Source organism: Dendrobates tinctorius, unplaced genomic scaffold, assembly GCF_039654945.1.
Source record: "Dendrobates tinctorius isolate UK_male_01 unplaced genomic scaffold, ASM3965494v1 ptg000230l, whole genome shotgun sequence".
In the NCBI taxonomy this organism is placed as follows: Eukaryota; Metazoa; Chordata; class Amphibia; order Anura; family Dendrobatidae; genus Dendrobates; species Dendrobates tinctorius.
Genome location: NW_027361897.1, coordinates 14,078,700 through 14,104,180, shown reverse-complemented (window position 1 = coordinate 14,104,180; position 25,481 = coordinate 14,078,700). Strand labels below are relative to the sequence as shown.

The window sequence follows — 25,481 nt, the reverse complement described above, 5'->3', positions numbered from 1 at the left end:
ACTTGAATTCATTTAGGTTAGCTAAGTGTTTCCTCACTATCTTTCTGTTTATAGATATCCTGGATTCTTCTATTCCCTTAATAGGACAGTGAATAACAGTTGATGTTACATTTCCTTTCTGAGAGAAAACAGATGCAAAATAGGAATTTAAAAGTTCAGCCTTCTCAACATCCTGTCTTACCATTTCATCATTTTCATCCTGTAAAAATCCTATAGCATCTTTGACTTTTCTTTTACTTTTGACATATCCCCAAAATCCTTTATTATTGCTTTTGACATCTCTTGCAAGTCTCAATTCATTTTCAGCTTTAGTTAATCTGATTTTTGCCCTGCAGGTTCTGCAGACAGCATTATATTCTTCTTTAGATATTCCTCCCTCTTTCCATTTTATAAACATTTTTTTCTTCCTTTTTAGCATGTGCTTAAGTTCTGTGTTCATCCATCCTGGTTTCCTTAAATGCTTCCTATTCTTCCCTCTTTTCGGAATTGTTAACAACTGTGCTTTGAGAATTTCATTTTTCAAGATTTCCCATCCTTCCTGGACATTTTTGTCTTTAAGGATATCCAGCCATTGGATCCCTCCAATTCTCTTTCTGAATCCCTTAAAATCTGCCTTTCTGAAATCTAACGTTGACGTCTGAGTCTTCACAGGTCTTCCGCCTCTAGTTATCCAAAATTCTAAAATAGCATGGTCGCTACCTCCTAGGGTCCCAGCCACTTTTACCTCCTCAACCATTTCCTCCCTGTTTATAAGGATTAGATCCAAGGTAGCAGTTCCCCTTGTTTTCTCCTTTACCTTTTGGAAGATAAAGTTGTCGGCAAGAGAGGATAAGAATTTCCTTGACCTGTTAGTTTTGCCTGAGAGAGGTTTATTTTCACTAGAAGGTTGAAACAAAAGCGCAATAGGGTCTTATCCGGGTAAAATATTCAATTACTGACTGTGTTAAACTCACCTTCTCAAAGATAAAATGAAGCTTAAATAGTGAGTCAGCCTGCTGCACGTCCAGCGGTCCACAACGGAACCATACCAAAATTCAATAAGGAATATATTCTTGGACTTTGAGTGCGCTGCTAGACGAATTCAATAACCACACAAGGTTAAAAAAGTTAACCCTTTAATCCCTACGCGTTTCGAAGCATAACGCTTCTTCTTCAGGGGTAGATACATGAATACAGAGAGCTGTCATCACATTTATACATACAAGATTCAAATTTGGCGCCCTCAGAGACACGAGGAAAGCCGCAAAAGGTCAAAGATCAAAGTAATTCAAGCATCAAGAGTTCATAAAGGTTAAACATTCTCTAATTAAAAATAACTCTTTATTATGTTTTGCAGATAAAAGAAAAAGAAGAAAAGAAAGAGAATGATAAAAAATAATAATATATAAAGAAAAACGAAAAATATATATATATATATATAAAATGAACCCACGACGTTAAAAAAAGAGAATCAAAGTCCAGCGAACATACCGCTATACCAGGGAAAATGTTGGAATTTAAAAGAGAATTTATAATCCGAACATTGGTATGAGACTCAAATATAGACATTAATAAAAGCGATGATTAGATGTATATGTATGAATAAAAAATACGCTGATGGAATTGATGTGAATAAAATGATGAATAAAAATAAAACTAATAAAAATAAAAATAAAATGTGTTACTAGTTATTTCGTTTCAAATTCCATGAGAATTCCGTGGCGTGTACTGGAGGACAAAAGGAAAAAAAAGGGAGCAAAGAAAAAAGAAAAAACTCAAATGGATGAAACCATGATCGAATACCGCCGAAAACATACAAAAACACCGTATATATTAAAAAGGAATACCAAGAACAAGAATTAATTATAAAAAATCTATATGCATGAAGATATTTTTTGAACAGAAAAACGCATAATTAATTTCATTACAGAGGACTATTCGAGTTGCAAGGTTCAAATAACATGAACCGAAGGAACAGAAAAAAATTGTAGGAAACGAAAAAATACCAAATAATGATCAAAAAAAGGGAAATTAACACCTTAGTTACCAGATTTGGCTTTTTTTCCCCTTTTCTTTCACTCGGGGGTGAATGGTTTCATAATAATTTTCATAATATTTAATTATCTCTCACTTTTCACGTATATATATATATTTCATATTTATATACTTTTTTATACCCTGTCAGTGGGTTAATTTTATTTATATACACTATAATTTTCATTTTTGTGGCTAATATGGGTGTATATATCTTTCATATAATTTTACCTTTACACGTTTTACATATTTTTATCTAATAATAGTTTTGGACGTTATTTTTCGTTCATTTTCCTTATAATGGGACATTGTTCTGGTAACTAAGGTGTTAATTTCCCTTTTTTTGATCATTATTTGGTATTTTTTCGTTTCCTACAATTTTTTTCTGTTCCTTCGGTTCATGTTATTTGAACCTTGCAACTCGAATAGTCCTCTGTAATGAAATTAATTATGCGTTTTTCTGTTCAAAAAATATCTTCATGCATATAGATTTTTTATAATTAATTCTTGTTCTTGGTATTCCTTTTTAATATATACGGTGTTTTTGTATGTTTTCGGCGGTATTCGATCATGGTTTCATCCATTTGAGTTTTTTCTTTTTTCTTTGCTCCCTTTTTTTTCCTTTTGTCCTCCAGTACACGCCACGGAATTCTCATGGAATTTGAAACGAAATAACTAGTAACACATTTTATTTTTATTTTTATTAGTTTTATTTTTATTCATCATTTTATTCACATCAATTCCATCAGCGTATTTTTTATTCATACATATACATCTAATCATCGCTTTTATTAATGTCTATATTTGAGTCTCATACCAATGTTCGGATTATAAATTCTCTTTTAAATTCCAACATTTTCCCTGGTATAGCGGTATGTTCGCTGGACTTTGATTCTCTTTTTTTAACGTCGTGGGTTCATTTTATATATATATATATATATTTTTCGTTTTTCTTTATATATATATTATTATTTTTTATCATTCTCTTTCTTTTCTTCTTTTTCTTTTATCTGCAAAACATAATAAAGAGTTATTTTTAATTAGAGAATGTTTAACCTTTATGAACTCTTGATGCTTGAATTACTTTGATCTTTGACCTTTTGCGGCTTTCCTCGTGTCTCTGAGGGCGCCAAATTTGAATCTTGTATGTATAAATGTGATGACAGCTCTCTGTATTCATGTATCTACCCCTGAAGAAGAAGCGTTATGCTTCGAAACGCGTAGGGATTAAAGGGTTAACTTTTTTAACCTTGTGTGGTTATTGAATTCGTCTAGCAGCGCACTCAAAGTCCAAGAATATATTCCTTATTGAGTTTTGCCTGAGAGAGATTCCCAACAAATGTCTGGATAGTTGAAATCTCCCATGACAACTATGTCATATTTTTTGGAGAACTTGGCCATTTGATGCATAAAGAGTTCATCCATATCTACAGCTTGCACAGGCGGCCTGTAGTAAATGCCTACAATGGTGTCCTTTCCATTGTTCTGCCCTTGTATTCTTACCCAAACAGTTTCCACAGAACTCCCAGTCTCTGAAGCTTCAATCTCTGTGCAGATATACGCGTTTCTAACATACAATGCGACACCCCCTCCTCGTTTATCAAGTCTGTTTCTTGCAAATAAGTTGTATCCTTCTAGTCTTGTATTCCAGTCATGTCTATTGTCCCACCAAGTTTCAGTGATTCCAATGACATCATATTTCTTTTCCTGTGTTAGTAGTTCCAATTCTCCTTGTTTGTTGCCCATGCTTTGTGCATTAGTATAGAAACATTTTAGTTTGTGATTGGTTTCTCTTTCTCCAATATTTTTATTAATTAGATTCTTTCGTCTTTGTTCTTCCTTTCCACTTCTAATAGCAGAGTTCTCAATAGCATTTGTCAGGTGTATGGCTTTTTCTGGTCTTTTGCTTCCCTTCCCATGTTGTTCTAGTTTAAAGCTCTCCTTACAAGTGTAGCAAGGCGACTTCCAAATACCTGCTTTCCAGTCTTCGTAAGGTGCACCCCATCTCTAGCAAGTAGTCCATCGTATAAGTAGTTCACTCCGTGATCCAGAAATCCAAATCGTTGCTGACGGCACCATCGACGTAGCCAGTTGTTCACCTGCAGAATCTTATTCCACCTCCTTGTTCCATGGCCATCCACTGGGAGGATGGAAGAGAAGACCACCTGCGCTCCCAGTTCTTTCACTTTCTTGCCTAAGTCTTCAAAGTCTCTGCAGATGGTTTCCAGGTCGTTTCTTGCGGTGTCATTTGTCCCCACATGTAGTAGCAGGAATGGGTAGTCATCTGTAGGTCTGAAGAGTCCTGATATCCTGTCAGACACATCTTTAATTTTTGCACCTGGAAGACAGCACATTTCTCTTGAAGTTATATCCGGTCTGCAGATAGCGGCCTCTGTTCCTCTCAACAGGGAATCCCCCATGACCACCACTCTCCGTTTCTTCTTCACAACATTTTTCTTTCTCCATCCAGGAGGACTCTGAAGGCGTACAAGGTTGCTGTTTGTTGGCAAAGTCTTATCCTGATGTATTTCTTCATTGTTTTCCTGCGTGAGAGCCTGGTACTGGTTTCTCAGCAGTATGGGTGCTGACTGCCTCCTGATCCTCCTGCTTCTCTGGGTCACATGTCTCCATTCCTCTGTTTCTTCAGGTGCACTTCGAATTTCTTCTCTTTCTGTAACATGAAGAGATAATTCTGCTCTGTCCAAGAACTCTTCACCTTCCTTAATGATCTTCAACGTAGCTAACCTCTCTTCGAGATTTTGCAACTTTTCCTCCAACAGGGTCACAAGCTTGCATTTGTGGCATGTGAAGTTTGGCTTTTCCACTGGTAAATCTGTGAACATGTAGCAAGAAATGCAGCTCACCAAATGGCTCCTGGCCTCTTCCATCTTGAGATTTCTTAAAAACGATGAAAGATGAGCCAAAATTCGGCGCGCGGTTTTTCCGATTTCCTCTTTTCAGCTGCAACGGCCAAAACCCAGTGATCGTTGAGCTCGCGGAGACTCTTCACTTATCCCAGAAGGCACTGTGAATATGCAAATGATCTCCTCAAGACTCTTCCCCTGGTTTTCCGATTTCCTCTTTTCAGCTGCAACGGCCAAAACCCAGTGATCGTTGAGCTCGCGGAGACTCTTCACTTATCCCAGAAGGCACTGTGAATATGCAAATGATCTCCTCAAGACTCTTCCCCTGGTTTTCCGATTTCCTCTTTTCAGCTGCAACGGCCAAAACCCAGTGATCGTTGAGCTCGCGGAGACTCTTCACTTATCCCAGAAGGCACTGTGAATATGCAAATGATCTCCTCAAGACTCTTCCCCTGGTCTTCACTTCATGTCTGAACTGCTGTGGATCCTAAACACTTTCACTTTTCAATAATATCTTTCAAAGTGGATCATGAAATATTTAGAAGGGAGGAAATGTCATGAATGGACTTGTTACTCCGGTGGCTTCTATCAGAGGACTGCCCTGGTGTCGGTGAGATCTTCACCTCCAGCCATTCTGTGTCACACGTTGGTGAGGGCAGACGATGTGGCGGGGGACAGGACGCTATACATCAGCGGCAATGGGACTGAATGAAAAACCTGAATTCAGTGATTTAGATGTTTGTCCCAATAGTTTTGCCCCTATAGAAGATAAGGATATTAGTGTAGGCCAGGAGAATTGGGGTTGGTGCAGGAATTGCCATCTCTATGTGGATGTCTGAATTCAGACTTATATCTGGTGACGCTTTTTACTTTACACTTTTCCCTTTTCTGAACTTATTGGAGGAGGAACAAGTTGAGACTATATAAGGCTAGTTTCACGTTTGCGTCTGTGTGCATCATGCGCAAGTAAAAACGCATGCAAAAATGCGCATGCATTCTCTAGGTGTCACATTTCACAGGAGGAAAATCCTTGAAACAGACTCCACCAATGGGACATCAAACAATGTTTCTTTGTGTAGGGGGTGGTTTAAACCAGTGTCTAGACATGTTTACGGAAAAAACGCATGCGCACGGAAATGCAGACGAATGCATGTCCATGCGCACTCCTGCGTTCCTATAGACTGTAATGCATTATTTTGTCGCATTCCGTGCACATGCGTTTTTTGACGCATTTGGGCGGACCCAAAAATGCAACAGGTTGCGTCCGGCGCTTCTAGACGCACACATGAAAAAAACACATGCGCACAAAAACGCAGACGAACGCATGCAAGCGCAAGGCCATGCGTATGCCATGTTAAAAATAGGTATGCATGCGCATGGCTGCGCACAAAAATGCTAATGTGAAACCAGCCTAAGGCCTGTTTCACACTTCAGTTTTTTGTGTCAGTTGAAATCCGCCAAAAAGGCGGAAAGCGGATCCGTTCCAAACTGATGTGAACGGATGCTACCGGATCCGTTTTTTTGACGGATCCGCAGAATGAAGAATTTTAAAGGAACCGCTGCCCGGGAAGAGGAGAGAGAGAATGAAGAAAGAGAGAATGAATATTTTTTTCTCTCACCGCCAGAAATGATTTCAGGGTTAAATTTCCTCCTGACTTCATTCCTCCGGGCATGCGCTCTATAAAAATGCGGATCCTGCAGTAGAAAAAACGTTATATGGTCCGTCCAGGCATCTCGGCGGACGCTAAAAAATTGACGGATCCGCAAAAATCCGGATCCAACGGATGGCCATCCGTCAAGATCCGCCGGTAATGCAAGTCAATGGGGAAAAAAAACGGATCCGCAAAAAAAAAAAAAATGGCGGATCCGTTTTTTTGCAAAAACACCGGATTTTGACTGATGGTCAAAAACGGAAGTGTGAAACAGGCCTAAGACTGATTTCTGGATGAGGAAGGACTTAGTATCCATTATCCTTTTTGCTTTTCGGTTTTACCTTTTTCCCTTTGCCCTTTTCCCTTTACCCCTTTACCCTTTTACTTTTTACTCTCTTCCCTTTTCCCTTTTACCCTTTTTCCTTTTACCCTTTTCCCCCTTTTACCTTTTACCCATTTTACCTTTTACCCTTTTTTCCTTTTCCATTTTACCCTTTACCCCTTTACCCTTTTCCCTTTTTTCCTTTTCCCTTTTTTCCTTTTACCTTTTTCCCTTTTACCTTTTTCCCTTTTCCCCATTTCCCTTTTCCCCATTTCCCTTTTCCCCATTTCCCTTTTCCCCATTTCCCTTTTACCCTTTTTCCCTTTTCCTCTTTTTCCCTTTTCCTTTTTCCTTTTTCCCTTTTCCTTTTTCCCTTTTCCCTTTTCCTTTTTCCCCTTTCCTTTTTCCCCTTTCCTTTTTCCCCTTTCCTTTTTCCCTTTTCCTTTTTCCCTTTTCCTTTTTCCCTTTTCCTTTTTCCCTTTTCCTTTTTCCCTTTTCCTTTTTCCCTTTTCCTTTTTCCCTTTTCCTTTTTCCCTTTTCCTTTTTCCCTTTTCCTTTTTCCCTTTTCCTTTTTCCTTTTTCCCTTTTCCTTTTTCCCTTTTCCTTTTTCCCTTTTCCCTTTTCCTTTTTCCCTTTTCCTTTTTCCCTTTTCCTTTTTCCCTTTTCCTTTTTCCCTTTTCCTTTTTCCCTTTTCCTTTTTCCCTTTTCCTTTTTCCCTTTTCCTTTTTCCCTTTTCCTTTTTCCCTTTTCCTTTTTCCCTTTTCCTTTTTCCCTTTTCCTTTTTCCCTTTTCCTTTTTCCCTTTTCCTTTTTCCCTTTTCCTTTTTCCCTTTTCCTTTTTCCCTTTTCCTTTTTCCCTTTTCCTTTTTCCCTTTTCCTTTTTCCCTTTTCCTTTTTCCCTTTTCCTTTTTCCCTTTTCCTTTTTCCCTTTTCCTTTTTCCCTTTTCCTTTTTCCCTTTTCCTTTTTCCCTTTTCCTTTTTCCCTTTTCCTTTTTCCCTTTTCCTTTTTCCCTTTTCCTTTTTCCCTTTTCCTTTTTCCCTTTTCCTTTTTCCCTTTTCCTTTTTCCCTTTTCCTTTTTCCCTTTTCCTTTTTCCCTTTTCCTTTTTCCCTTTTCCTTTTTCCCTTTTCCTTTTTCCCTTTTCCTTTTTCCCTTTTCCTTTTTCCCTTTTCCTTTTTCCCTTTTCCTTTTTCCCTTTTCCTTTTTCCCTTTTCCTTTTTCCCTTTTCCTTTTTCCCTTTTCCTTTTTCCCTTTTCCTTTTTCCCTTTTCCTTTTTCCCTTTTCCTTTTTCCCTTTTCCTTTTTCCCTTTTCCTTTTTCCCTTTTCCTTTTTCCCTTTTCCTTTTTCCCTTTTCCTTTTTCCCTTTTCCTTTTTCCCTTTTCCTTTTTCCCTTTTTCCCCTTTCCTTTTTCCCCTTTCCTTTTTCCCCTTTCCTTTTTCCCCTTTCCTTTTTCCCCTTTCCTTTTTCCCTTTTCCTTTTTCCCTTTTCCTTTTTCCTTTTTCCCTTTTCCTTTTTCCCTTTTCCTTTTTCCCTTTTCCTTTTTCCTTTTTCCCTTTTCCTTTTTCCCTTTTCCTTTTTCCCTTTTCCTTTTTCCCTTTTCCTTTCCCTTTTCCTTTCCCTTTTCCTTTTTCCCTTTTCCTTTTTCCCTTTTCCTTTTTCCCTTTTCCTTTTTCCCTTTTCCTTTTTCCCTTTTCCTTTTTCCCTTTTCCTTTTTCCCTTTTCCTTTTTCCCTTTTCCTTTTTCCCTTTTACCCTTTTCCTTTTTCCCTTTTCCTTTTTCCCTTTTACCCTTTTCCTTTTTCCCTTTTCCTTTTTCCCTTTTCCTTTTTCCCTTTTCCTTTTTCCCTTTTCCTTTTTCCCTTTTCCTTTTTCCCTTTTCCTTTTTCCCTTTTCCCTTTTCCTTTTTCCTTTTTCCCTTTTCCCTTTTCCCTTTTCCCTTTTCCCTTTTCCTTTTTCCCTTTTCCCTTTTCCCTTTTCCCTTTTCCTTTTTCCCTTTTCCCTTTTCCTTTTTCCCTTTTCCTTTTTCCCTTTTTCCCTTTTTCCCTTTTTCCCTTTTACCCTTTGACCCTTTTACCCTTTGACCCTTTACCCTTTGACCCTTTACCCTTTGACCCTTTACCCTTTGACCCTTTACCCTTTGACCCTTTACCCTTTGACCCTTTACCCTTTGACCCTTTACCCTTTGACCCTTTACCCTTTGACCCTTTACCCTTTGACCCTTTACCCTTTGACCCTTTACCCTTTGACCCTTTACCCTTTGACCCTTTACCCTTTGACCCTTTACCCTTTGACCCTTTACCCTTTGACCCTTTACCCTTTGACCCTTTACCCTTTGACCCTTTACCCTTTGACCCTTTACCCTTTGACCCTTTGACCCTTTTTCCCTTTTTCCCTTTTTCCCTTTGACCCTTTTTTCCTTTACCCTTTTTCCCTTTTTTCCTTTACCCTTTTTCCCTTTTCCCTTTACCCTTTTTCCCTTTACCCTTTTGTTAGGAATAGGTCACCGAGGAGGTAAAAAAAACAACACAACGCTAAGTCTCAGAAAACCAGAGAGGTTGGTAACTATGCAGACTGCAGAGCCCTGATCTTAACACACAACTAGAAGCAGTCGTGGAGCGTGCCTACGGTGGTCATGGACGCCTCGTCACAGCTGGAGAGCTAAATAAGCCTAAAGTAAGAAAAGAAGAAAACTAACTCCCCAGAACAGACCCCAAAGGAAAGATAGCCCCCCACATGTATTGACGGTGAAGCAAGATGAAAACAAAAAGGCAGAAAAATAGGCTGAGCAAGCGATGGGGCCAAACTAACTTGAAAGGACAGGAAAGATACGGTCTGCAATCTGCCAAAAAACCCTACCAAAAATAATGTCCAACACTTCTGATAAAATTAACCCTGAAGTCACTAGACTTCTCCCACTATATCAGCACTCTGGAATATTCTGAGACAGAGCAAAAAGAGGCCAATCTAATAAATGACAAAAAGGCAAATTGGCAAATACTGATAAATAAGAGTGGAAATTCAGCAAAGCCCAGCTGGGCTGGCTGACCACACAAAAACTGAGTTGACCAACAAAAGCAAGTGTGAACATTAGCAAAAAACAAACTTAACTTGAGACTGGAGCAGAGCTGAAGTCCAAGACCTGAGAAACAGACTGAATCACCAGCAACAGGATAGGGCGTTAGCTGTCTTATATCTAGTCTGATACTCCAGAGATCCAATCACTATCCTCCTCGTCAGGTGGCAGACCATTACCAATTAAACTAACCTTACTACCTCCTGTCACTACCAGAGGGAGAACGGAAGAAGAACTCCCAGCTGGTGGAGCAGAAAATGAGCTCATAACACCCTTTTTCCCTTTACCCTTTTTCCCTTTACCCTTTTTCCCTTTACCCTTTTTCCCTTTACCCTTTTTCCCTTTACCCTTTTTCCCTTTACCCTTTTTCCCTTTACCCTTTTTCCCTTTACCCTTTTTCCCTTTACCCTTTTTCCCTTTACCCTTTTTCCCTTTACCCTTTTTCCCTTTACCCTTTTTCCCTTTACCCTTTTTTCCTTTTCCCCTTTACCCTTTGACCCTTTTACCCTTTTTTCCTTTTCCCTTTACCCCTTTACCCTTTTACTCTTTTCCCTTTTATCCTTTACCTTTTTCCCTTTTCCATTTTACCCTTTTTCCCTTTTCCCTTTTCCGTTTTACCCTTTTTCCCTTTTACCCTTTCCCTTTTTTCCGTTTACCCCTTTACCCTTTTACTCTTTTCCCTTTTACCCGTTTTCCCTTTACTCTTTTCCTCTCTTCCACTTTTCCCTTTACCCTTTTACCCTTTTTCCATTTTTCCCTTTAGGGTGTGTGCACACGCTGCGGATTCTGCTGCGGTTCCGCAGCGGATTTGGCTGCTGCGGGTCCACAGCAGTTTTTGCTGCGGTGTACAGTACCATTATTCCCTATGGGAATAAAAAACCGCAGTGCAGACGGTGCGGATTTCTCAGCGCGGTTTTGAAACCGCAGAAAGAATTGACATGTCAATTCTTTCTGCGGAATCCGCTGCGGTTTGCCATCTCCTCCATTGTGGAGATGAAAAACCACACGACAAAACCGCAGAGCAATCCGCAGGTAAAACCGCAGGTCTTTTGACCAGCAGATTTACCTGCGGATTTTACAAAATTTGTGCAGCCAAATCCGCACCCCATTTCCCTTTTACCCTTATTCCCTTTTACCCTTATTCCCTTTTACCCTTATTCCCTTTTACCCTTATTCCCTTTTACCCTTATTCCCTTTTACCCTTATTCCCTTTTACCCTTATTCCCTTTTACCCTTATTCCCTTTTACCCTTATTCCCTTTTACCCTTTTCTGAACTTGTTCTGCCTCAAGTTGAGGCTATATAAGGCTGATTTCTCGATGATGGACTGAATTCCCTTTGAAATATGTCGGTGATTTGTGACCTCATCGAGACTCCATAGCCTACAACAGTGATGTAACATGCCCCTTCAACATGTGCCAAGGTACAGGAACACTTCCGTCCCAAAAACTGACCAGCGCGGCATAAGGGAACAATGGGAAGACGCTCCCGCAACTGACTTATGCAGGACTTTCTTGTCACAGCAGCATGGGGATATCGTTACATCCGAATTCACGAGGACCAGTAAGTGCATTGGTCAGTTGTCGATCATAACATTTGGCCCTACTGTTCATTTACCCATTTGGGACTGATATAGACTACGTTCAACATATACAGGCATATCCCTCTGTCATTCATCATGATAATGGACAGTCAGTTACGGTATATTGTATCTTTCCCTCTATTTTTATTCCTTATGTTTATCCCTATTCATTTATACAGTGTGTGACTCGAGCTACTGGATTAGATTCGGAGTACCAATCTGTGACGTTCTGTGTTATACATTTCGTGCTAGAAATCCTCCTCTTTCAGCTCCATCATTACACTCTGTGCCATTTGATTTTAGTGGTTTGAATATTTTCAGTTCTAGAAATTAATTTTCCGCACTGGTGGAGCTAACATCTGGTCCCATCGCCAGCCCATGAAATCACGTTGTACAGATCAGCGTTTTACTCCAGCTCATATATAGAACGACATCCCTGCATATTTGTTGAATCATTTAAGGGAGTCTTCTCATCACAGAAACACTGGGGTGTCATGCCTCGCGAACAGCTGAGCAGTTGGGCGGTGACCACGACAGAGGAAATGTGATACGAGATGGCGGCCATCCGGATGAGTAGTGATTGAATGAACAGTAGCTGCTTGTATAGAGCGGCTTTCTGTTCTGGCTTCTAGAAGGGGATGTCCACCAGCGGATACCCCTCTCTGACACCCATATGCCTAAATTTACACATGGAAAGGGGTTGTTATTTTAAATGCCACCTCCAATATCCATGGCTTTCTTTACCCCAGCCAGAAGTTTACATTCTGTCTAGACGCTTTTGACATGGTCATGTGAATATGGACAAAGACCTATGGACAAATACCTATAAGAATCTTAAAGAGAATGACGGCTTCTTGGATTGGAGGGTAAAAGCCTATGTAATCCGTCTATCTTACACTGATTTATCACTGATGTTATGGCGACCATCTACCTGATGGTTTTTTCTACTAGCCGCCAGGTCTCCTAACTTGTGGCCTCCGCAGTCCCGCTACACAATGCTACTTTTTTAGTTCTGTTTTTACAGTTTTCAAGAATCAAACATCCCCCAGAAGACTAAGGGTGGTCCTATATATCTGCCCCACTACACATCATGGTGATGACGTACCCTACCGACACGCCGTCACTTTATAACCTGGGAATACCTCCTTCACGATTTAGCTATTTTTTTAATGCAGTTTTTCTCGGAGATAGTATAGGAAATGAATTCATTTAATTTATTTTTAATCTTTATAATCATTTCACTTTCTATTGTTAATGAAATTCCACATTCTGTTTTTCACAGATGCAGGGTTTAATTCCCGTTTAGGCTTCTGCATACCAATATTTTCCATTAGCCCAGTGCAGAACGGCATTTCGTTAATGCGCACATATGCCGATTTTATCCTTCATTAGCTTTTTAATCTGCAGCTATTTAAATTTCACTTTAATATGTGAAGTAATATCTTTTTGCGTGATCAGCATAATTTACATATTTTTTTTTTTTATTCTGAAAATGCTGCTGTGATCTTCAAAGGGGAATATTGGGCGCAGCTTTGCTGTTTCTAGAACTTTGCTTGGTGCTTGCCTCACTTCTGGCTTTGATCTAGCTGACACCAGGAGTACAAACTAAATTGTAGGAAATGCATTTATAATGCATCAATGCTACATTTTATCTCTTCTGTTCAGCTGCGTTCGCTGTGAGAGCACAGTTGTAAAACTGTTTAGTAAAGAGAACCTTTTCACAAAATATATATTTTTTTATTTAAACGGTGTACCTCCTCCACTTTCCGGCAGCTTCACTGGTTCTTGGAGCAATTTTTTTCTTTTTCCTCCATGCTCCTCCGTTCCAAAGTTACACCCCCTAGGAAATAAAGGCGAAAACTTTCCCTTCAATCAGCTGCGCGTGTCCTACAGAACTTCTCTCTGGGCGCGGCCTTGTTTTCTCTCTGGGCGCGGCCTTGTTTTGATTGGCCATGGTCAGGGAGGGGAAGAAAAAGGAAACGCCCATAGAGAAGTTCTGTGGTATCCGACAACTTGATTGAGAGGAAGTCTGCACCTTTTATTTTCAGGGGGTATAACTTTGCAACAGAGTGAGGCAGAGAAAAAGGAAACCAGTTCCAGAATTGGTGGCACGGCAGCAGTTGGAGGCGTTACTTTGTTTAAGTAAAAAAACAAAACTTAAAGTTAAAGGTCCTCCTTAATTAAAGAGAATTGCTATCAATAAGGATAGGCTGGATCAGGTATGCAATATAATACTAAAAGTAGTATCCAGTGATATAAGTTTGTACATGGAACATTTCTGTAGTGCTAGCATTATGTGCAGATCTAGCCCAAAAATATATACCGTACATACCCTTGCAAAAGTCACAGGCCCTAGTTGTGTTCTTTAAAGGGGATTTTCTGTTCTCTAGAATATGCTAGATCAGTATGGGACACATCTCTAGGATCCTTAATGACTACCAGAACGGAGCACGTGAGTCTTAGTCTCTCCACTGGTTCTCTCTTGGCGGCAGGGCAGTGTCCACTAGGCGTGGAATGGAGCGGCATGGATCCTGCCCCTCTGGCCTAAGTGTATGGCACTGCCTACCTGTGCACGGAGTCATTTCCTATACAGCTTCTTGAGCGCTGCCAGCGTATAGGCAGGTACTGCATACAACATTGGCAATAGGTGTATTTTCAACTTTTTTTTCCTTCCATATCACTTTAAAGAGGCTCATCAGTTCTCTTTTTAGTAAATACATATATTCTCCATCAAATACTAATTCTGGATAACTGTGCCATTCCTCTGTTATTCCTTATAGAAGTTTATGAATAAACTGACAACTGGGCTTTACCATTGTTTTTGTCAAAGGGGTGTGTCTCTACATAATCTTACAGTAAAAGTGGAGGAAAAGCGGCTCACCCCTGCTGGAAACACTGTAATAAATGGCACAGACGGAAGACCCTCCTGCAATCCTTGTCACTTTAACCCCTTCACGACCTTTGACGCCACGTAGGCGTCATGAAAAGTCGTGCCAGAACGACCCATGACGCCTATGTAGCGTCATGACTTTAAAGCCCCCCTGCGGGCCGGGTGACCTAGGTCACTGAAAGGTCACCCGACCCGCAGATACAGGGGGCTTTGTTCTTCGCCACAGGGGGCGTGGCTTCGCCCCCACGTGGCTACGATTGCTCTGATTGGCTGTTAAAAGTGAAACAGCCAATCAGAGCGATAGTAATATTTCATCAATGAAAATTGATGAAATATTACTATCCAGCCATGGCCGATGCTGCTGTAGCATCGGACATGGCTGGAGGCACCGATTCCACCCCCCCCCACCGGCGATCGCCCCCCCCGCAACTGAATGACAGCGGCGATCTGCCGCCGCTGTCATCATCTGCCCCCCTCCCATTCCCTCTGCTCCCCGCCAGCTTCCGATAACCCCCTCACCCCATCTCACCTCCCCCGGCACCTTCTAAGTCCCCCTGTCGCTCCCGGTGTCCGGCGGGTCCGGTTCATGGGCGCCGCCATCTTGAAGATGGCGGGCGCATGCGCAGTGCGCCCGCCCGAATCTGCCGGCTGCAGATTCCAGTCTTTCATTTTGATCACTCTCACAGTGATCAAAATGAAAGAAAAAGTAAATAAACCCCCCGACTATCACCCCCATAGGTAGGCACAACTAATAAAGTAAAGAAAATATTTTTATTTTTCCATTTGGGTTAGGGTTGAAAAGAGGGTTAGGGTTGAAAAGAGGGTTAGGGTTGAAAAGAGGGTTAGGGTTAGGGTTGGAAAGAGGGTTAGGGTTAGGGTTGGAAAGAGGGTTAGGGTTGGAAAGAGGGTTAGGGTTGGAAAGAGGGATAGGGTTGGAAAGAGGGTTAGGGCTGTGATTATGGGTGTGTTGGGGTTAGGGTTGGAGTTAGAATTGAGGGGTTTCCACTGTTTAGGCACATCAGGGGGTCTCCAAACGCGACATGGTGCAACCATTGATTCCAGCCAATTTTGCGTTCAAAAAGTCAAACGGTGCACCCTCCCTTCCAAGCCCTGACATGTGCCCAAACAGTGGTTTACCCCAACATATGGGGTATCAGCGTACTCAGGAAAAATTGCACAACAACTTTTGGGGACTAATTTCCCGTGTTACCCTTGGGAAAATAAAAAATTGGGGGCTAAAAAATTATTTTTGTGGAAAAAAATGATTTTTTCATTTTCACGTCTCTGCATTATAAACTTCTGTGAAGCACTTGGGGGTTCAAAGTGCTCACAACACATCTTACATACGTTCCTTGAAAGGTCTAGTTTCCAAAATGGGGTCACTTGTGGGGGTTTCCACTGTTTAGGCACATCAGGGGCTCTGCAAACGTAATTACGACCGCAGACTATTCCATCAAAGTCTGCATTTCAAAACGTCACTACTTCCATTCCGAGCCCAGACGTGTGCCCAAACAATGGTTCCCCCCCACATATGGGGTACCAGCGTACTCAGGACAAACTGGACAACAACTTTTGGGGTCCAATTTCTCCTGTTACCCTTGTGAAAATAAAAAATTGAGAGCTAAAAAATCATTTTTTGAGGGAAAAAAAAATTATTTTTTATTTTCATGGCTCTGCGTTATAATCTTCTGTGAAGCACTTGGGGGTTCGGTGTGCTCACTACACATCTAGGCAACTTCCTTATGGGGTATAGTTTCCAAAATGGGGTCACTTGTGGGGGTTTCAACAGTTTAGGTACATCAAGGGCTCTGCAAATGTAACATGACGCCCGCAGACCATGCCATCAAAGTCAGCATTTCAAAATGTCACTACTTCCCTTCCGAGCCCTGACATGTACCCATACAGTGGTTTTCCCCCCACATATGGGGTATCAGCGTACTCAGGACAAACTGTACAACAACTTTTGGGGTCCAATTCATCCTGTTACTGTTGTGAAAAAAAATTGCGGGCTAAAAATCTTTTTTTTTTGAGGAAAAAAAATGATTTTTTATTTTCACGGCTCTGCGTTATAAACTTCTGTGAAGCACTTGGGGGTTCAAGGTGCTCACCACACATCTAGATAAGTTCCTTGGGGGGTCTAGTTTCCAAAATGAGGTCACATGCAGGGGATTTCTACTGTTTAGGCACACAGGGGCTCTGCAAATGTAACATGACACCCTCAGACCATGCCATCAAAGTCAGCATTTCAAAATGTCACTACCTCCCTGCTGAGCCCCGACGTGTGCCCAGACAGTTGTCCCCCCCCCACATATGGGGTACCAGTGTACTCAGGACTAACTGTATAACAACTTTTGGGGTCCAATTTATCCTGGTACCCCTGTGAAAATAAAAAATTGCGGACTAAAAATATTTTTTTAAGAAAAAAAAATATATTTTTTATTTTCACGGCTCTGCTTATAAACTTCTGTGAAGCACCTGGGGGTTCAAAGTGCTCACTATGCATCTAGATAAGTTCCTTAGGGGGTCTAGTTTCCATACTGGGGTCATTTGTGGGGGATCTCCAAAGTTTAGGCACACAGGGGCTCTCCAAACACGACATGGTGTCCGCTAACGATTGGAGCTAATTTTCATTTCAAAAAGTCAAATGGCACTCCTTCCCTTCTGAGCCCTGCCGTGCGCCCAAACAGTGGTCCCCCCCCCCACATATGGGGTACCAGCGTACTCAGGACAAACTGGACAACAACTTTTGTGGTCCAATTTCTCCTGTTACCCTTGTGAAAATAAAAAATAGCGTGCTAAAAAATCTTTTTTGAGGAAAAAAAATGATTTTTTATTTTCACTGCTCTACGTTATAAACTTTTGTGAAGCACTTTGGGGTTCAAAGTGCTCCCTACACATCTAGATAAGTTCCTTAAGGGGTCTAGTTTCCAAAATGGTGTCACTTGTGGGGGAGCTCCAATGTTTAGGTACACAGGGGCTCTCCAAACGCGACATGGTGTCCGATAACGATTGGAGCGAATTTTCCATTCAAAAAGTCAAATAGCGCTCCTTCACTTACGGACCCTGCCGTGCGCCCAAAGAGTGGTTTATGACCACATATAAGGTATCTGTGCACTCAGGAGAAATTGAACAACACATTTTAGGATCCATTTTATCCTGTTGCCCATGTGAAAATGAAAAAACTGAGACCAAAAGAAAATTTTTGTGAAAAAAAAGTACTTTTTTTTTTTACCGATCAATTTGTGAAGCACCTGGGGGGTTCAAAGTGATCACTATGCATGTAGATAAGTTCCTTGGGGGGTCTAGTTTCCAAAATGGGGTCACTTGTGGGGAAGCTCCAGTGCTTAGGCGCACAGCCACTCTCCAAACGCGACATGGCAAGCGCTAAATATTCCAGCATATTTTCCATTCAAAAAGTCAAATGTGCTCCTTCCCTTCCGAGCCCTGCCGTGCGCCCAAACAGTGGTTTATGACCACATATGAGGTATCAGTGTACTCAGGAGAAATTGCCCAACATATTTTAGGATCCATTTTATCCTGTAGCCCATGTGAAAATGAAAAAAATTAATGATAAAAGAAAATTTGTGGTGCAAAAAATAAAATGTCCATTTTTTCCTTCCACGTTGCTTTAGTTCCTGTGAAGCACCTGAAGGGTTAATAATCTCCTAGAATGTAGTTTTGAGTAGCTTGAGGGGTGCAGTTTTTAGAATGGTGTCACTTTTGGGTATTTTCTGCCATATAGACCCCTCAAAGTGACTTCAAATGTGAGGTGGTCCCTAAAAAAAAATGGTTTTGTAAATATTGTTGTAAAAATGAGAAATCGCTGGTCAACTTTTAACCCTTATAACTTCCTAACAAAAAAAAAAATTGTTTCCAAAATTGTGCTGATGTAAAGTAGACATGTGGGAAATGTTATTTAGTAACTATTTTGTGTCACATCACTCTCTGGTTTAACAGAATAAAAATTCAAAATTTGAAAATTGCGAAATTTTCAAAATTTTCACCAAATTTCTGTTTTTTTCACAAATAAAAGCAAAAATTATCGACCTAAGTTTACCACTAACATGAAGCCCAATATGTCACGAAAAAACAATCTCAGAATCGCTAAGATGCGTTGAAGTGTTCCAGAGTTATTACCTCATAAAGGGACACTGGTCAGAATTGCAAAAAATGGCCAGGTCATTAAGGTCAAAATAGGCTGGGTCATGAAGGGGTTAAATTCAGTAGGAAAACCCTCCATCTTGCATGTCCAGGTAAAAAAAAAAATAACTTTTATTCCAAAACGATTAAAAGGGATATGAACATCTCCAAATGCATCCAACAGTGTTATGCGATTCTACGCGTTTCGCACTGTAAACCCCTTGACTAGGCACTGGTTTACAGTTTGAAACGCATAGGATCGCATAACACTGTTGGATGGATTTGGAGATGTTCATATCCCTTTTAATCGTTTTGGAATAAAAGTTATTTTTTTTTAATCTGGACATAGAAGCTGGAAATTTTTCCTATTGGGTGATAATAGTGACGGCTTTGATTTAGAATCATAGAATCGTATAGTTGGAAGGGACCTCCTGGGCCATCTGGTCCAACCCCCTGCTCAAAGCAGGATACATTAAATCATCCCAGACAGATGTCTGTCCAGCCTCTGTTTGAAGACTTCCATTGAAGGAGAACTCACCACCTCCCGTGGCAGCCTGTTCCACTCATTGATCACTCTCACTGTCAATAAGTTTTTTCTTATATCTAATCTGTGTCTCCTCCCATTCAGTTTCATCCATTGCTTCTAGTCTTTCCTTGTGTAAATGAGAATAAAGATGGTCCTTCTACAATGTGACAGCCCTTGATATATTTGTAGACAGCTATTAAGTCTCCTCTCAGTCTTCTCTTCTGCAAGCTAAACATTCCCAAATCCTGCAACCTTTCCTCATAAGACAGGGTTTGAAGACCGGTCACCATTCTGGTCGCTCTTTTCTGAGCTTGCTCCAGTTTGTTGATGTCTTTTTTAAAATGTGGCGCCCAAAACTGGACACAGTATTCCAGATGAGGTCTGACCAAAGAGGAGTAGAGGGAAATAATGACTTCACGTGATCTAGACTGTATGCTTCTGTTTATACATCCTAGAATTGCATTTGCCTTTTTTGCTGCTGCATCACACTGTTAACTCCTATTCAGTCTGTGATCTATTAGTATACCCAAGTCTTTTTCACATGTGCTGTCGCTTAGCCCTATTCCTCCCAATCTTTAAAGGTTTTTTCATTTTTATTGCCCAGATGTAGTACTTTGCATTTTTCCCTGTTAAAAAACATTTTGTTAGTTGCTGCCCACGGCTCCAGTTTATTTATATCTTTTTGAATCCTCTCTCTCTCTTCTCTAGTATTAGCTATCCCTCCTAGCTTTGTGTCATCAGCAAATTTAATCAGTTTACCCTCAATTCCTTCATCTAAATCATTGATAAAGATGTTGAACAATACAGGGCCCAGGACAGAGCCCTGTGGTACCCCACTTGAGACATTCTTCCAACTGGAAGGTCAAGGTCTTAATGACACCACTCCACCGAAATTGTAGCACCAGTTTAGTCATACAGTTCTATGAGGAACAGGACAATGCAGAAATGTTAGAAAATGTGTTATTTCTTGGGTATCGGAAGAGATGATTATGAGACCTGTCAGATTGGTGATGGGTCCTCTTCCGTATAGATTCCATGTCCTGCTCCTATATTGTGGGCTACACCCCAGGCTTTGCTTTCTTTTTGTGCTTTTTTTACACTCCCGTTGATCCAGTTTGTTTTCCAGAAGCATTGTGTTACTGGACAGATTTTGGTGTTTGTTTTGGGCGCTCATCATCAGAGGACCCGGCCCGACTCTTCCAACAATACCGCCGCTGTTTCTGCCGGCCAGGCTTTTTTTTTCTAATTCAGGTTGTTATTTGAGCACTGACCTGATTCAGTCCCAGGACCAAGGTCATGTTTTATTCAGCGCAAGAAAATGGAAAATCTGGCAAGCACCGGGATCCTTGTGATGAAACCGCGTTTTTTTTTTTATTTAGCTCACCATGCAACAATAGAAAGAGACGAAGCCGGCGAGAGAATACAAGGGAACCTCAATCCATTATTCATCGCTTTCTAAAGCTTTAATTATACAGAGGGTTATCATGTGCTGCCATTTTTGTTCTGGGGGTTTAAAAGGAGGTCGACCTTGAATTTTTAATTTGGCAAAATGTTTGCTGCACTCAGTTTTACTGGGTGCAAAGAATATACAGAAGTGTTCAAATTGGTAATAGACTCGCCAATCCCTCAGCTGTTTCACGCCGTTACATCTTTCCAGTTAGAAATTACACAGCAGAAGAGCTTTACTTTTCAGAATCTGTATCGTCCACCTGCGACGATCGGGCAGAGCTAAATCCCGAGCTGGGGCGATGGGGAAAATTGTGCGGTGGGCAATTATCGATAATTCTGTTACATTCCTGGAGGGAAAAACCTTGATGCAGATACAGAAAACAGCGGCATCAGCAGAGAAGCTGATAAGCAGAAGGCAGTTTTTAGTTTGTAGCTTTCTATGACTGCAGACTAGATGAATCCCCAGCCATCATTTTATGGGATGATTTTCTACAAGAAATGTACTAAAAGAACATGCCCTACTAGTGATGAGCGAGCATGCCTGCCGCTCGAGTGAGCATCGGGGTGCTTGGGTACATATTGAGTATCGCATGTGCTCTAGCGCCATTCTAGAGTTCCCACCCCCCATGTTTCACGGTTGTTAGATAGCCAAAGTTTTTTGGATGTCTAAGAGAAGTGAAACAAGCAAGGCGGGCACTCAAGCATCCACAGTACTCAATGTATACCCGAGCACCTCGATGCTTACTGGAGTGGCGGGGCACGCTCGCGCATCACTAGTATCTGCACTTTTTTTGTGCCCTTGCACTCGTCCCGCGCGCCCCCTTGCACTCGTCCCGCGCGCCCCCTTGCACTCGTCCCGCGCGCCCCCTTGCACTCGTCCCGCGCGCCCCCTTGCACTCGTCCCGCGCGCCCCCTTGCACTCGTCCCGCGCGCCCCCTTGCACTCGTCCCGCGCGCCCCCTTGCACTCGTCCCGCGCGCCCCCTTGCACTCGACCCGCGCGCCCCCTTGCACTCGACCCGCGCGCCCCCTTGCACTCGCCCCACGTGCGCCCCCTTGCACTCGCCCCACGTGTGTATCCTGCTGCTGCATGAGCACACATGACACTGTATGGGCAGAAGACCCGGATCTCCATCCGTCATTCTGAACACTCGTAACATGCGCTGCTCTCTTCGGCAGCCTGCGCGCCGCTCTCTGTGTGACCTCCACGAGCTCATGCACCCCAGGTAGTTGGACAAAGGAAAACTTTTCCGCTGCGTTATAGCTTTGCTGGTAGCGGTGACAAGTTTATTAAATGTTTCTGGTGGCAATCTGCAGAACTATGAATTGTGAATACAGCTCTGGAGTTATGTAGGCTGCAACTCCTGATCTGTACAAGGTAATTAATGCATTATATTTACCAGGTGACTCAGTGGCCACGATTCATCATTACGTTTGCACCTGTTTTTTTCTGTCTAGGTTTGTGTAATTTTTTTTTTTCTTTTTTTGCGCGCATCCATTTTATTCTATTTGCACCACTTTTGAAATCTATTCTATGCGTGCATGCCTGGTTTATTTTGTTTATTTTTTTCCTTTGTGGGCAGAGTCTAGCGATTCCAGATTCTTATATGTGCGATGTTTTAAAAAGTCGTGTCATTTGGCGCCATCTCCTCTCCAGTCTCCACCTGATCTGTGTTTTGAGTGTGCCAGTTTTTGCAAAATATTGCAATGTATGACTTTTTAGTGCAAAAATTTGCATTCCTTGCCTTTTCCATATTCAAGCTTAGCATGATCCTTGTTGGCTGTAGAAGCGCATATCGCCACATATATGGTCAGACTGAGCTTTTTGACTGTTTTTGCTCTAAAATCCACATAGAAAACCACATTTGAAGTTCATTTCAGTGAGAAAATGTACAGCGCATGAAAACGTGATCTTCCAACGCTGCAACAAAAACAGAAGCAGTTTTTTACTTGTAGATTTTTCAACCACAAAAAAACGCACCTAAAAAAATAAATGCAATATAGGCCTAGATTACAGGTGCATCGTGCTGCTCTGCATTGGTTATGCCCAGCGAGTATTAAATCCCCGGATGCGAGAGCCGTGACACAATTCTCCGGACTCTCCCTTCTGACATTGGCGTCTGCCCTCTGCTGAAAAATACAATCACTTTCCACTTTATTGAATGCTGACGAGATGCCTACTATAGGGAGCAGGAGGAACAGTGACCCCTACAGGCCACAGTGATCCTCGCACCGTCCCTGCTGGGAAGATGAAGGTGGCGAGTAGATTCAGATTTCCACAGAACTTGGCAATTCGGAGAGAGCTGGTGAAATCTCCCATTTTCTATATAACCTTGTTGATAAGTGCAGTGACCTGACGACTCCTTGTCGACCACCTGTTTTTATAGGAGTTGCTGGGTGTGTTTCGCTACAGATGAAGATGACAGGACAGCGGAGTGGGTCAGACCGTGCCGGTGCCGAGGGTCTACAAAGTGGGTACATCAGTCATGTCTCCAGCGCTGGGTAGATGAGAAACAGAGAGGAAACAGCACTGCCAGAGTCGCCTGCCCACAGTGTAATGCCGAATACTTGATAGAGTTCCCGAACCTCGGTAAGTGGCATTAAATTCTCATTATTAGCACATTTTTTACCCGCATTGATCAATAGGTTCCCGCCCTTGCTTAGTGCTTTGTGAGTTAAGGTGCAGTGATATGACTGTTTTTAGTGGTTCTTGTTAGGGTCACAATGTTGTCCCAAGTGGTGTCTCAACAATTCAAGAAACCCACCATTGAGCTGATCATTGCGGATATTACTTGAAATACATTTGTCAATGCATCCTTTTGAGAGACTTCGAAAAAACTCATCACACAGGGAGAGAGACTAGGATGCAGTACTATCTATGTATTTAATCACTGACAGAGGGAGACTGTGAGGCAGTGCTAGCTTATATATTCTTCATTAACGGGTGTGAGATGACTTGAAGGAAGTAATTATAATTTACATGGAGCGACTGGGAGGCAGTACTGTCATGTATTGATTTACGAGGAGCGTCTAGGAGACAATACTATCTGTATTCATCATACACAGAATTTATATTCATCACGTACAGGTAGAGTCTAGGAGGCAATACTATCTGTATTCATCATACACAGAATTTATATTCATCACGTACAGGTAGAGTCTAGGAGGCAATACTATCTGTATTCATCATACACAGAATTTATATTCATCACGTACAGGTAGAGTCTAGGAGGCAGTACTATCTATGTACTCATCATTAACAAGGAAAGACTAGGAGGCAGTACTGTTTGGATTGATTTACAAGGAGAGTCTAGTAGGCAATACAATCAGTAATCATATATAGGATCTGTATTCACTGTGTACAGGTAGAGGCTAGAAGGCAGTACTATCTGTGTATTGATCATTAGCATGGAAAGACTAGGAGGCAGTGCTGTTTATAGATTCCAAATCATACAAAAGAAGGAAAAACCTTATGCCATAAAATCAATAATTTTATTATAAATCATTAAAAGGCATTGAAATACAATGCAATATTAGTGGGAATGAGTACAAGAAACAGCAAGGCACAAAATCAGGTACGGAAAGTAAGCTAAAAAAATAGAGCATAAATGTACAAAAATTATATTTCATATATTATAAAAAATTATTAATGTATGCCCGTTTTACTTAACAAAGTGCAGAGAGTAGGCAGCAGTAAAAGAATAAATTCGTGTATGTTCAAAATTAAATGTGCTATAAAGATTAATCATAGTGCCCAAAAAGTATACACATGTATATATGCTCAGTAATATATTAATAAAAGTGTACTGAATAATAAATCTTAGTGCAAAAAAGGAAAAAAAAATTGTTCTTTTCTTTAAACACTCAGATCATTAATACAAACTACTATAAAATCCAAGTGATAAACATATAAAAAAAAGTATTAGTGGGATTAGTGGTCACATTGTGACTCCATAATGATAAATTATATACCTTTATTATCACATCGTGCTTTATTTTTGTAGCTCATTTGCTCTTTGTATTATGCTCTGGATCTAATACTTTTTTTTATATGTTTATCACTTGGATTTTATAGTAGTTTGTATTAATGATCTGCGTGTTTAAAGAAAAGAAAAATGTTTTTTTCCTTTTTTGCACTAAGCTTTATTATTCAGTACACTTTTATTAATATATTACTGAGCATATATACATGTGTATACTTTTTGGGCACTATGATTAATCTTTATAGCACATTTAATTTTGAACATACATGAATTTATTCTTTTACTGCTGCCTACTCTCTGCACTTTAAGTAAAACGGGCATACATTAATAATTTTTTATAATATATGAAATATAATTTTTGTACATTTATGCTCTATTTTTTTAACTTACTTTCCGTACCTGATTTTGTGCCTTGCTGTTTCTTGTACTCATTCCCACTAATATTGCATTGTGTTTCAATGCCTTTTAATGATTTAGAATAAAATTATTGATTTTATGGCATAAGGTTTTTCCTTCTTTTGTATGATTTGTAAAATTTTGGAAAAGTCGCCTATTCTAGGCAATATATGATTTATGATTATACTGTTTATGGATTGATTTACAAGGAGAGTCTAGTAGGCATTACAATCGGTAATCATCATGTATAGGATCTGTATTTGTCGTGTACAGGTAGAGGCTAGAAGGCAGTACTATCTGTGTATTCATGATTAACATGGAAAGACTAGAAGGCAGTACTGTTTATGGATTGATTTACAAGGAGAGTCTAGTAGGTATGTAATACAATCAGTATTCATCATGTATAGGATCTGTATTTGCCATGTACAGGTAGAGGCTAGAAGGCAGTACTATCTGTGTATTCATAGATAGCAAGGAAAGACAAGACAAGGAGGCAGTATTGATTATATACTAATTTACATTGAGAGTCTAGGAAGCAATACTATGTATTCATCATGTACAGGTAGAGGCTAGGAGGAAGTACTATCTTATGTATTC

General features: G+C 40.8%; 1 protein-coding gene across 3 annotated transcripts in view; it reads left to right on the top strand.

Moving 5' to 3' along the window:
- MARCHF5 (membrane associated ring-CH-type finger 5) overlaps positions 1–25,481 on the top strand; it is a 66,309-nt gene that overhangs the window by 23,503 nt on the left and 17,325 nt on the right. For all 3 annotated transcript variants that reach the window (XM_073555867.1, XM_073555866.1, XM_073555865.1), the window contains exon 2: positions 22,893–23,095. In XM_073555867.1, the coding sequence (XP_073411968.1) occupies positions 22,893–23,095 (203 nt within the window). The remainder of the gene's footprint in view (positions 1–22,892; positions 23,096–25,481) is intronic.